This window comes from Acomys russatus, chromosome 18, assembly GCF_903995435.1.
Source record: "Acomys russatus chromosome 18, mAcoRus1.1, whole genome shotgun sequence".
In the NCBI taxonomy this organism is placed as follows: Eukaryota; Metazoa; Chordata; class Mammalia; order Rodentia; family Muridae; genus Acomys; species Acomys russatus.
This window is the reverse complement of record NC_067154.1, coordinates 45,932,286-45,944,580: the sequence shown is the minus strand read 5'-3', so window position 1 is coordinate 45,944,580 and position 12,295 is coordinate 45,932,286. Positions and strand designations below refer to the sequence as shown.

At 42.1% G+C, this 12,295-nt stretch overlaps 1 protein-coding gene across 7 annotated transcripts in view; it reads left to right on the top strand.

The window, feature by feature from the left end:
* The first annotated feature begins 6,402 nt into the window (after positions 1-6,402).
* Rbm26 (RNA binding motif protein 26) overlaps positions 6,403-12,295 on the top strand; it is a 69,562-nt gene continuing 63,669 nt past the window's right edge. For all 7 annotated transcript variants that reach the window (XM_051160944.1, XM_051160942.1, XM_051160941.1 and 4 more), the window contains exon 1: positions 6,403-6,542. In XM_051160944.1, coding sequence (XP_051016901.1) covers positions 6,472-6,542 — 71 coding nt within the window. In that variant the 5' untranslated portion in view covers positions 6,403-6,471. The remainder of the gene's footprint in view (positions 6,543-12,295) is intronic.

Genomic DNA, 12,295 nt, shown 5'->3' with positions numbered 1-12,295 from the left:
GAGGCAGAGGCAGGCGGATCGCTGTGAGTTCGAGGCCAGCCTGGTCTACAAAGTGAGTTCAGGATGGCCAAGGCTACACAGAGAAACCCTGTCTTGAAAAACCAAAAAAAAAAAAAAAAAAAAAAAAAAAGAAAATATATTTCCGCCAGGCACGATGGCACACACCTTTAATCCCAGCACTCGGAAGGCAGAGGCAGCCTGATTGCTGTGAGTTCGAGGCCAGCCTAGTTTACAAAGTGAGTTCAGGACAGCCAAGGCTACACAGAGAAACCCTGTCTCGAGAAAAAAAAAAAAGGTTGTGAATTTTAAGGAGAGCAGGAAGAGTTTATTAGAGGGCGTGGAAGGAGGAAAGAGAAGAGAAAATATTTCAATTAAATTATAATACCAAAAATAAAAATTAAATTAAAAAAGTGAGAAGAAAAAGAAAAACATTCTATTAATATGCCCTTGATATTATTTCTAGGTAAGCAACACCTCTGATATTATTATGCTAAAGACCAGTTTGTCTGGTCTCTCATTTTATTTATGTTGAAATTGTCAAAAATAAATGCTGAGTAGTAGGCACAGGTGTTCTCATGGCTGTAATTTGCCCTGCAATACTGAAAACCCTTCAATAGCTTCTCACCATATCCTAGTCCAAAGAAAACTTAAGTGACTTTTTTTGTTTGTTTTGTTTTGTTTTTCTTGCTCTTTTTTTTTTTTTTTTTTGGTTTTTCGAGACAGGGTTTCTCTGTGTATGTTTTGTTTTGTTTTTCGAGACAGGGTTTCTCTGTGTAGCCTTGGCCATCCTGGACTCACTTTGTAGACCAGGCTCGCCTCGAACTCACAGCGATCCGCCTGCCTCTGCCTCCCGAGTGCTGGGATTAAAGGTGTGCGCCACCACGCCCGGCTAAGTGACCTTTTTTTTAACCTCAAAAGTGACCACAGCCATTCTCTTCCTCCACCCAACATCATACTTTCCCACTTCTTACACCTTTGTAAAGATCTTTCGCTTTTATTTGGATCAGGAACATCCTGCAAAGTTATCACAGAAGCCTGGAATGTTCTGGCTAATTTCTGTTCCAACTCACATTTCTTAATCATTAAACATTTTATATCTTAAAAAAAAAAAAAAAAAAAAAAAAAAAAAAGCCATGCTCGAGCCTCCCTGTCTACCCTGTTGTGGTGATCTACATTCTCTATTATATTCCTAAAGCCCAATATCTAAATATTTGGAAGGTCAAAGGTTCTCATTTAGCCAGGTTTCATTTGTAAAAAGCAGCACAGAGGGCTGGGTGGCGGTGGCACACGCCTTTAATCCCAGCACTGGGGAGGCAGAGGCAGGTGGATCACTGTGAGTTTGAGGCCAGCCTGGTCTACAAAGTAAGTCTAGGACAGCCAAGGCTACACAGAGAAACCCTGTCTTGAAAAACAAAACAAAACAAACAAAAGAAAGAATTAAAAAAAAAAAAAGGCAGAAAGAAGAGGTATTAGACAATAGTACGTAAAGTAACACAGTATTGGTGTAGTCACAGAGGAACCTGCCAACTGACAAGGAAGTCTAAGCCTGAGTTATGTATAAATGCGAATAGAATGCATGATAAATAACATCTCACACTATGGAAATAACAGGCTGCTGAGGGGCACTGTAGAGAAAAACTAGTTCAGCGTGTAGAGATAAAAAGGAGGCTGACAGGCAGATCTCTGTGAGTTCGAGGCCAGCCTGGTTTACAAAGCTAGTCCAGGACAGCCAAGGCTACACAGAGAAACCCTGTCTCCAAAAACCAAAAAAAAAAAAAAAAAAAAAAAAGGAGGCTGATAATGCTTAAAGCACTTTTCAGAGTGTTAAGACTGTATTCATCAACCCTGTGAGAGAACTGGAGGAATGGAAGAAGTTAAGCAGGCTAGGGAAAACACTCCTGGGGGCTGGGCAACGAAATAACGAAATACAAAGCCACTCAAGACAAAAGAGCTTAAAAAGATACAAGTGTGTAGGAAATGTATCACTATCATGCCCGGTGGAACCAGTTTCACTTACTTTGGTTTCTTTCCTACTTAGAGTAGAGCAAATAGCCTTTAACTTTTGTTAGTTTGTTTCAGATATGCTAAGTCAAGAAGCATAAAAGGGAATTAATTTGACAGGCATATTTGGAGATGAGAAAAATTAGAAAACTAAACGAAAAATTTAACTTCTATTTTACATTCGGAAAGCAAAAGATGATTAAAACCATTGTCTAGGCTGTCAGTGAGGAAATAGATGTGAGCAATGTGGAGTTATTTTGTGCAAAAGGAGCAACACTAATAGTGACAGAGTCTTCAAAGACCAATACTGTTGGAACATGTGAAGTAACAAAATGTTGAATACTAAAACGTTCATGGTAGCAGTTAATATTCTTAGAGTATCACTTATTACTGCATTAATCAAATTTCTATCTTTGAAGGCAAGTCTAAGGTAAAGGACATGAAAAAGTGATAAAGATACAGCTAGAATAACAATGGCTAATGAAGAAAAGTTTGGGAGCAGTGTAAAGGTAACTTGTTGGTTCTGTTTCTTAACAATTAAACTTTATTATACAACCCAACTAGCTTACACAAGAAGGAAAAAAGGTTAAAGGGACAAAAGAGTGAACCTTCCGGTATCCGTTCCACGGGAGGGGTCCTTAGGTGTCTTTCTGGCCCACGTGCTGGTCCAACCTGTTCGCTGCTCCACACGCGCTCAAGCCCGGGCTGAACCTGTTGTTCTCTCCTCCCCACCTGCGTGGGAAGGGCGGTCTCCTTCTCCCGTTGAGGGTCCATTAGAAAAACAATAGCCCAGGTGGGGATCCCAGGTCTGCTTCCTGAATTCCAGGCCCTGGATGGCTCCACTCAGTCTGTGACAAGGTATTCACGGGGTGCCCCAAGGGTAAAGCCCGCCAAGACTGCTTCCACCTGTGACAAAGCTTAATCTTTCCCACAGTAATTTTTATTCGACTGACTTGTCATCAGCCTTACTGCCTCTGTCTGCCAACGTAGGCCTAGTCCTAGATGATTCTAGCCTCCACAAAGAGTGTTTTCAGCCTCTGAAACTTATTGCTGAATAAGCTCATGCTTTCTTGTTCTTTCTGAACTCTGGCTGGCTAGTTTAACTCAATTGTTCTGGCTCAAATTCCTCGCCAAGCTGACTGATCCAAACTGGCTTTCTCTCAGCTTTTTTTTTTTCTGAATTTCTCTGCTTGGCTTCAAACTAACTCTAGCAATCTGTTCTAGTCTTCTGGCTCCTTCTCATTCTCTGGCTAATTCAGTCTTCAGCTGTGTCTAACTTGTTCTTTCTTCAGTTTCCTTCTGTAAAACTCACCTGGTAAAATCTGCCTCTGAATTCCATGAACTGAACTGACAGGTGCTCAGCTGCACTGCAAGGCCTCTTAACTCTGATTCAACCAAACTGCCTGAATGGAACTCAAATCTGCATGTGTCTGTCTCAGAAGTGCTGGATCTAAGTTTTGTTTTTTTTTGTTTTTTTGTTTTTTCCCTAAAACTTGCTTTATACCTGGCTGGCCTTGAACTCAGAGAGCTGCTTGCCTCTGCCTCTTGGATTTAAAGGCTTGTCTGTATTCCAGCCAGAGTAGCTTTGTTGCTGGATTAACATTTCTCTACAAAGCAGCAGTGACTAATTGCAGACTAGCAGTGGAGGTTGTGCTCTGGAAGGAGGAGGAAGGAACTGGTATTATGCTCAGTGGTGAAGGCAAATTTCCCAGGACTACAGGGCTTCATTTTGTCACTCAGAAATATAGTTAATTAGGGCAGGGTGTGGTGGTGCACGCCTTTAATCCCAGCACTTGGGAGGCAGAGGCAGGCAGATTGGCAGATCGCTGTGAGTTCAAGGCCAGCCTGGTCTACAAGGGAGTCCAGGACAGCCAAAGCTACACAGAGGAACCCTGTCTAGAAAAACAAAAAACAAAACAAAACAAAAAACCAACAACAAACAAACAAACAAATATATCTAATTTGCATTATTTATAGAGTCTATATTCATGAGTTTTCTAATGAACCCTCAAGCAATAGTAATGGTGGTCTACAGTGTACATTTGTGGCCATAGGCTGAGTAGTTAAAAATTCAAGTCTAGGCCGGGTGTGGTGATGCACGCCTTTAATCCCAGCACTCGGGGTAGGGTGGGGTGGGAGCCAGAGGCACTGTGAGTTTGAGGCCAGCCTGGTCTACAAAGGGAGTCCAGGACAGCCATGGCTAACAGAGAAACTTTGCCTTGAAAAACAAACAAAACAAAGCAAAAACAAAACCAAACTCAAGTCTAATGACGTGAATGCTCTCATCTGAGAAGAGGCAAGGGGATATATTGCATTCTTTTTCATTCAAAGTGGAAATAAGTACCATTTTGTGGTCTACTTGGTGCTGTGTTTTATTTTCTTCATTTTTGCTGATGATATCACTGTCTAAAATGCCCCCATTCTCCATATGCAACAATGAGCTACTCTTGATGGCACCTACATATAAGAAAGCTGTGATGTATTTTACATAGAAAAATTAATGAACTGTATGGGCTTTGTTTAAACATGTGTTACTGTGCCAGTGAACACAAGTTCAATATTGATTAATCAACAATAAATATTGGGTATGTGCCTTTAAACAGAAACACACAATTCTCAGGAACACATCACTTACAAACGAAACAAAATTTACAGGTAACCCACAGCTTACATTTTAATAATTGTATGTGTACAACTTCATGGCATTAGATGTAGTGGAACTGTTCAGGCCTCAACATCATCCATCCCAGAACTCATTTATCATTACAAACTGAGACCTTGTATCACTGAGACATAATTCCCAATTTTCTTCTCTCTCTCTTTCATTCCTGGCAACCACCAATCTACATTCTGTGTCTCCTGCTAATCTACCAGCCTCTATAAATGGAGTCCTAAGGCTTTTCATAACTGGCTTATTTCAGTTAGCTAAATCACTTTAATCAGTATCCCGATTATTTGTTTGTTTGCTTCTAATTAATGAATGAGTCAATATATTGCATTTTAGAACAAATGTCTAGCTTTGTTTTTTTTTTTTTTTTTTAGCTTTGTATTTTATAATTTCTTAAGTTAATGCTTAGACACGCCACTCCAGCAAATTTTAAATTCTGTCTCATCAAGAAATCATGGTTCGCTGGGCGTGGTGGCGCACGCCTGTAATCCCAGCAGTCGGGAGGCAGGCGGATCGTTGTGAGTTTGAGGCCAGCCTGGTCTACAAAGCGAGTCCAGGACAACCAAGGCTACACAGAGAAGCCCTGTCTCAAACAAAACAAAACAAAACAAAACAAAACAAAACAAAGAAATCATGGTTCACAGTGTCTTTAGATTTCATCCCAGTTGTAGTGTATGGACTTTTAGAGTCTGTGCTAGTCTCCTAATAACGTTATATAATAGTCAAACTTGTTGGAGCGCCCATGATACATAGGATGCTAGCTTGAGTGCTCTGTTTTGTTACATTGTAATTACTTGGAGAAAAGTGTCGAATAGTTTCTAAATGAACAGAATTTAAAACGTAACAAAATTGTCTTTAGCTAGGTTGAAAATCATCAAGGTTAACTCCTCTTGTTTGGGGGAATCTACCGGCCAAAGAAGTCATGTACTTTTGGATAAGGACATTAATCCTCTGCAGGTCTCAGCGAGTTAGAGAAGACCAGTCTGGGATTATTCATTGTACCGGGAGGGTGCTCAGAAAACTAAGGCAGGTTGCACAGTGCAGGACACCTGCAAACAGATTGCGGCCTCCTCAAGGGGCTCTTCGTGCGCACAAGCACAATCCTCTTGGAGGACAAGGTCTGGGAGTCTGCGGCCTTCGCATCCTTGTGAAATAAGACAGCGCGTGTGGTTATTCACTACGAGGGCCGATGAGCAAAACGGGGATAAGGCCTCACCCCACACAAGAACAAAACACACTATGGTACTTGCTCGGTGCACTCTCTGCCGAACTTGCGTTTCTTCCCAGCATGCTCTGGGACTCACCGCGAGACTTCAATTACCTCTCGCGAGATTTCTGGCAGCCATCTTCTTGGGGGTGCTGGAGGCCGGGAAGACCCCCGGACCGTCCCCATTGAGCGGCCCTTCGTTTTCGCTTTCTTCACTCCTTCTCTGCCGCGTTGCCAACAAGCACCTAGTCCCAAAGCTGAAAGAAAAGCCCGGGTCTAAGCGCGCTCGGCTCTCCTTCGGGAAGATTCACTGGGGGAGCCGGGCAAGGGGGGGGAGGGCCCGGGCAAACGGTTGCTGCTTTCAGCCTGGGCCGGGGGTCCGCACAGGGGAAGCTCCCGGTACCAGGTGGGCGCGTGGCCTGCGGCGGCTCCGCCGTGCTGCTCGCCGACCGCGGCTCGCGGGAACCTGCCACCGGCACCTCCCACCGCGGCCCACGCGGACGGCGCGCGGAGGAGGGGGCGGCGGCGGCGGTGGTGGCGGCTGCGACCTGGGCGAGCTCAGGAGTGTGACCGGCCTGCCTCGGGGCCGCCGTGGATGGTTTCTAAGATGATCATTGAAAACTTCGAGGCACTCAAGTCCTGGCTCAGCAAGACCCTCGAGCCCATGTGAGTACCCTGGGGAGCTGTTCTTGCAGGGGGTGGCGGTGGTGGATAGGCGGGCGCACAAGATCCGTGCAGTTTACTCAAAGTGCCTGTGGTGGAGGCCAAAGCGAAGAGCAGGAGTCGTCCTGGGCTCTGTCTTAGCTCTTCATCCACCTTCGCGTCCACGATCAAGATAGACCAAGCTGGAACCGTGCTTTATTTAAATCGTTGAACTGATCTTTGAACCGGTGTCTTACTGCTTTTGTTTCCCCGTTACATGTATGTAGACTGACACTAAACTTCCCCATATACTTCGGTTTTCTGAGGCCCTCCAAATCGGATTTTTTTGCTTTTCAGGAATGCTAGCATATCTTTGGCCATAGGTTATTTTGCAGTGTTTCCTTAAACGAAGTGAGTGGCTTTTTATTAGGGATTAGGGTAGTTCGAGTTTAAACTTGTTTCACTTACAATCCCTTAGAGAAAGGCCACGTCTTCCATGTGGTGGCTGGCTCACACGCACCTTCTTAACTGATTGAAGATGTTAACAGGTGCTAAGCACTGTAAAGCCTCCCTTTCCACTTACACCTCGCTCACGTGGGGGGGGGTGGGAGAGAGAGAGAGAGAGAGAGAGAGAGAGAGAGAGAGAGAGAGAGAGAGAGAGAGCCAAAGCCACTATCCATATGGAATATTTAGCAGTTTAAGGAAGAATTCAGTAGTTCGTGGAACTGTTCAACTGTTGGAATGTCTTAGATTGAAAAATTTTAGCAATGTCCTATGGATATATTTAAGGATGTTTTTATCATAGATAAATTTATTTTCTGCATCGTTGATTTTCTGTTCTTTTTTTTTTTTTTCGAGACAGGGTTTCTCTGTGTAGCCTTGGCTGTCCTGGACTCACTTTGTAGACCAGGCTGGCCTCGAACTCATGGAGATCCTGCCTGCCTCGGCCTCCCAAGTGCTGGGATTAAAGGCGTGCGCCACCACCGCCGGGCTGCATTGTTGATTTTCAGTAACAACTTAAAGTGCAGCAACAGACAATGCATGTATTTTTTGCTGTGTACTGTGGGAAGCTTTGGGACTGGTGTTTAAAATTTCCAGCTAACAAGATGCAAGGCCGGGCGTGGTGGCGCACGCCTTTACTTCCAGCACTCGGGAGGCAGAGGCAGGCGGATCGCTGTGAGTTCGAGGCCAGCCTGGTCTACAAAGTGAGTCCAGGACAGCCAAGGCTACACAGAGAAACCCTGTTTCAAAAAAAAAAAAAAAAAAAAAAAAAAAAAAAAAGCAATAAGATGCTATTTCTTTGCACTTGGGAGGCAGAGACGGGCGGATCGCTGTGAGTTTGAGGCCAGCCTGGTCTACAAAGTGAGTCCAGGACAGCCAAGGCTAACACAGAGAGACGCTGTCTCGAAAAAACAAAACAAAACAAAAAAGATGCTATTTCTTTGACCAGTTATGACTATTATGATAGTAGACAATCATGTAAACACGGTTAGGGACGCTTCAGCAGCACTTGGTGGTCAGTGAAGCTGTTTGAGCAAGTAATATTTAATAAAGCTTAGAGGAGAAGAGCCCTTCTGCGTTTGAGGAAAGGCTTGTTTGCAGAATGCAGTGTGGTGCAGAGGCTGGGTGGAAGACATCTACCGAGTTTTTGGTTTGTCCAAAAAAAGAGAAATAGGGAAGAGAGTGGGAAGACATGAAGGTAATAGTAACCAGGGCCGAATCATATGGAAGCTTTTAGGTCGGGTCAGAAATTAAGATTTTTATTTAACACATAATAGAAAGGTTATTTAAAGCAGGCCAGGACTGATTGGAGTTTAGATCCGTGTTTTGTGAAGGCTTAAGGGATAAGAGTTAAATGAAGGGAGCCTATTTTAAAGGCACTGTAGGCAGAGACTGTGTGGATATGGAATGATGGTGGGAATGGAACCAGATGTACTTCACAAGCAGGCCTGATAGAACTTCCTGATGGAGTGGATATGGCAGCTAGGAAAAGGAAACTCAGGGATGGTGCCCCAAAGGTAGCTTTACCAGCTCCATGGGTTATGTATGTAGAAGGCCAAGGGCAATGCGCGTGGGGGAATGGAGTGCTGGCTGGTGTGCTGGTGTGATTAAATGTGACATATTTAGTTATTCATTTTAAGTAAAGTTGGATATTGGAGTCTAGAACTGGAGCCAGAACTAGAGACATAGAGTCATGTGAATAGAGTTGAAGCCATGGAATTGCGTGAGATTCCCTGAGAACAGCGTGTAGATACCGAATCGACAGGTTGGGGTAGGAGGTATGGCAAAAGCAGGGACTTACTAACTTTATGGGATTCCACAGACTGATGCAGAGATTCAGAGCTCGCAGATTTGGCAAAGTGGCCAGCCATTGGTGGTCTTAGCAAAGTTGACCGGAATGGAGTAGAGAGAAGTTCTGTGTTAGGGATCTGGAGGGTGTAGCCTAGTGGTGGTAGATGCAGCATGCAAAGCCCTCCACTTCTAAATAAGCAAAAAAATTTCTTTCAGTGGATTGGAAAGTTAGTGGTAACATGTGTAACAGGTAAGAGGGTGGGTTCCAGAGCCTAATGACTAGCTTTGAATTGTGTCACTACCACTCACTGACACATTGCATGACATCATTGGATAACTCACATAACTCAATGCTGTTTTTCTGTCTGTAAAGTCTGAGAAATAGTGAGTATATGTAAGGAAAATATTAGAATATTACCCAGTGTCTAATTACCTAGTTTCAGATCAACTTTACTGTCATTTCGTGTTTTTTTTACTAACGTAAAGCATATATACTTAGTGTATACGCTTCTAACTTTTTCTTTCTTTCTTTTTTCTTTTTTCTTTTGGTTTTGAGACGGGTTTCTCTGTGTAGCCTTGGCTGTCCTAGACTCACTTTGTAGATCAGGCTGTCCTCAAACGCACAGTGATCCACCTGCCTCTGCCTCCCCAGTGCTGGGATTAAAGGCCTGTGCCACCACACCTGGCTTTAACTTTTTTTTAATTTGAAAAAAAAAAAAAAAAAGCACATTTATTGTAGCAACTACTCAGATGACTGCTACTTTCCCTGATTACAATAAAACAGTTACTGCTAATAAAAGTCTACACAGTGGCCTTTTCTAATGTATATTGTTGTAAAATTTAGCTTCTACTCTTTTTTTTTTTTTTTTTTTAAATTTGTAGGTGTTTTTTTATTCTTCTAGGTGGTGACTTAAAAAAGCTTAATTACCACCTCTGGTTTCTAATGTTGGGTTATTTAAATATATATATATATATATATATATATATATATATATATATATATATATATATATTTCTTATTTGTGTGTAGTTTTGGCAAGCAATTAATAAAATACATACCGTTTGAGGAAGGTCTATATGAACGATCTTTATAGTTTTTAGCAATTCATGGTAGTGAAGTATCACATGGTTTCTTTTTTTTTTCTTTCCTTTTTTTCTATTAGCAAACTTTTGAGTACTTCACTTACGATGTGCTAATCAGTGTGGGAAATAGTGTTGAGCAAGGCGTGAAATAACTGTTTTCATTTGTTAGGGAAGACATGCTGAACAAGTATTTATAGTACTATGTGTGGTGGAGAAATCTAAAATGCTTTGGAAATGCATTACGTGGAGGTCAAGAAAGGGATTTTTGAAAGGCTATCATTAGATCTCAGCTTGGTTTTGGAGAACAGATTGTATGAATCCTAAAAATGAATTGGGGTAGATTGGAGAAATTGAAAGAGGAAAGGAAGAATTCCAATGGTTAGGGATGGGAGAGGAACCAGATCACACAGGACTTTGTTGAGTCAAGTTAATAATTTTTTGTGACTGAAGCTTTTTGTAGAAGCCAGTGAAGGGCAGATGTGGTTTGAGAGTGATGAGAGTGAGGTAGGGTGGGAAAACCTGGTTGCATTTTCAGCCCAAACGACAAATATATGCATCTGATTATTCAATTTTAAATTGTTCTGTTCTTTTTTTTCACAAATCATTGAAAATTTAGCTATTAAAATTTCCTCCCAATACTTAGAATTCATTTCTTTTGAATTCAACTATTTGCTTTTCAGACTTTTGCTCTTTTTTTTTTTTAAAGATTTATTTTTTGTATATGAGTGCTTTATCTGCAGAAGAGGGTATCAGATAACATTATAGATGGTTGTGAGCCACCATGTGGTTGCTGGGAATTGAACTCAAGACCTCTGGAAGAGCAGGCTGTGTGCTCTTAACCACTGAGCCATTTCTCCAGCCCCAGACTTTTAATTAAGCCTTTTTGGTACTGTGAAATTATAAACCCCTCCCCCTCCCCATAGGAGCTTTGTCATGATGATTCAACTTTATTTTTTTTAAGTTAGCATATAAAATAATGGGTTTTGTTATAGGATTTCCATATATGTATAATTATATTTGTTTCTATTTATCCCTCTCTCTAACTGTAGCCTTAACCCCACTCTCTCTATATTGCTTTCTCCTTTCCTCCTCTCAATAGTCTTCCTTTCTGTGTTCATGTTATGTATTCCATTACTCTCTGTTTTTGCCATCTCCCCTACTGAAGATCTCCTGCACCGTCGGTTGTCTCTGTTGTCCCCGTCCCCCCCCCCCCCCCCCCCCATTCTGTCCTCTGTTAGTGGTCCACTGCCTCTGCCTTCCTCAGTGCTGAGATTAAAGGTGTGCCCTACTGTGCCTGCCCCCCACCCCCACCCTGTCTGCCCACCCATTCTCTAGGTTGTCTCTTCACTCCGGTAAATTTTTTCCTTTGCTATGCCTCTTAATTTCAGGTAAACTCATTTGTAAATTCTTGAGATTATTTCTGGTGTTAGAGTCCTTTTCAGAAAGGTATAACCTGTGCATAAATCTTAAAATGTTTTATCTGTTTTTCCATGGTTTCAGATGTTGTTGTTGTTTTTTTTTTTTTTTTTTTTGGTTTTTCGAGACAGGGTCTCTCTGTGTAGCCTTGGCCATCCTGGACTCACTTTGTAGACCAGGCTGGCCTCAAACTCACAGCGATCCACCTGCCTCTGCTTCCCGAGTGCTGGGATTAAAGGCGTGCGCCACCACGCCCGGCTGTTGTTGTTTTTTAATAGAAAAAGTTTCCTTCACTATTTAATTTTTTGTGGGCTTATAACCACATGTGATAATGTAATAAAATTAGATTTTTTTTTAATATGAAGGAATTCTTCAAGATACAGTCATCCTTTACTTTTTCAGAAAATAAAATTGAGAGACAGACTAATGTTCAGACTTTGGAGTTTTAATTGTAAACGTGTGAATGCCTTAGTTTTTGCTTGTGCTGCTATGCATTGCCGTGAAGGTAGGTTGTATAGAGGAAAGAAAGCAAACTTCTTGACCTCATAGGTCAGTATTGAGATCTCACTTCTGCCCTTCAATTCGCTTAGTGACCTAGGCAATGGAACCTCCCTTTCGTTATTGCTACAATTAGGGAGAATTATTTGTTTCCTTGTATAGTTAGAAGAGAATGCGACATGCCTACAGTCTCACCTTCTTTCTCAAATACTGCTTGATTAAACACAAATAACTTATTTGACTACTCCTGCTACCACTAACATTTGCATACATTGCTGGTGTTTTCTAGTCCTTTTTATTTGCTGAGTGTTACCTCTATTTTGCTGGGGATGATGACAGTGAGGCACTAAAGTGTGAAGATAAGATAATTAATTCAGATAATTAAAGTCAAGCTGTATCTATTGCACTCTAGAGTAGTGGTGCTCAGTTTGTGGGTGGAGATCCCTTTCACAGGGGTTGCCTAAGACCATTGGAAAGCACAGAAACTT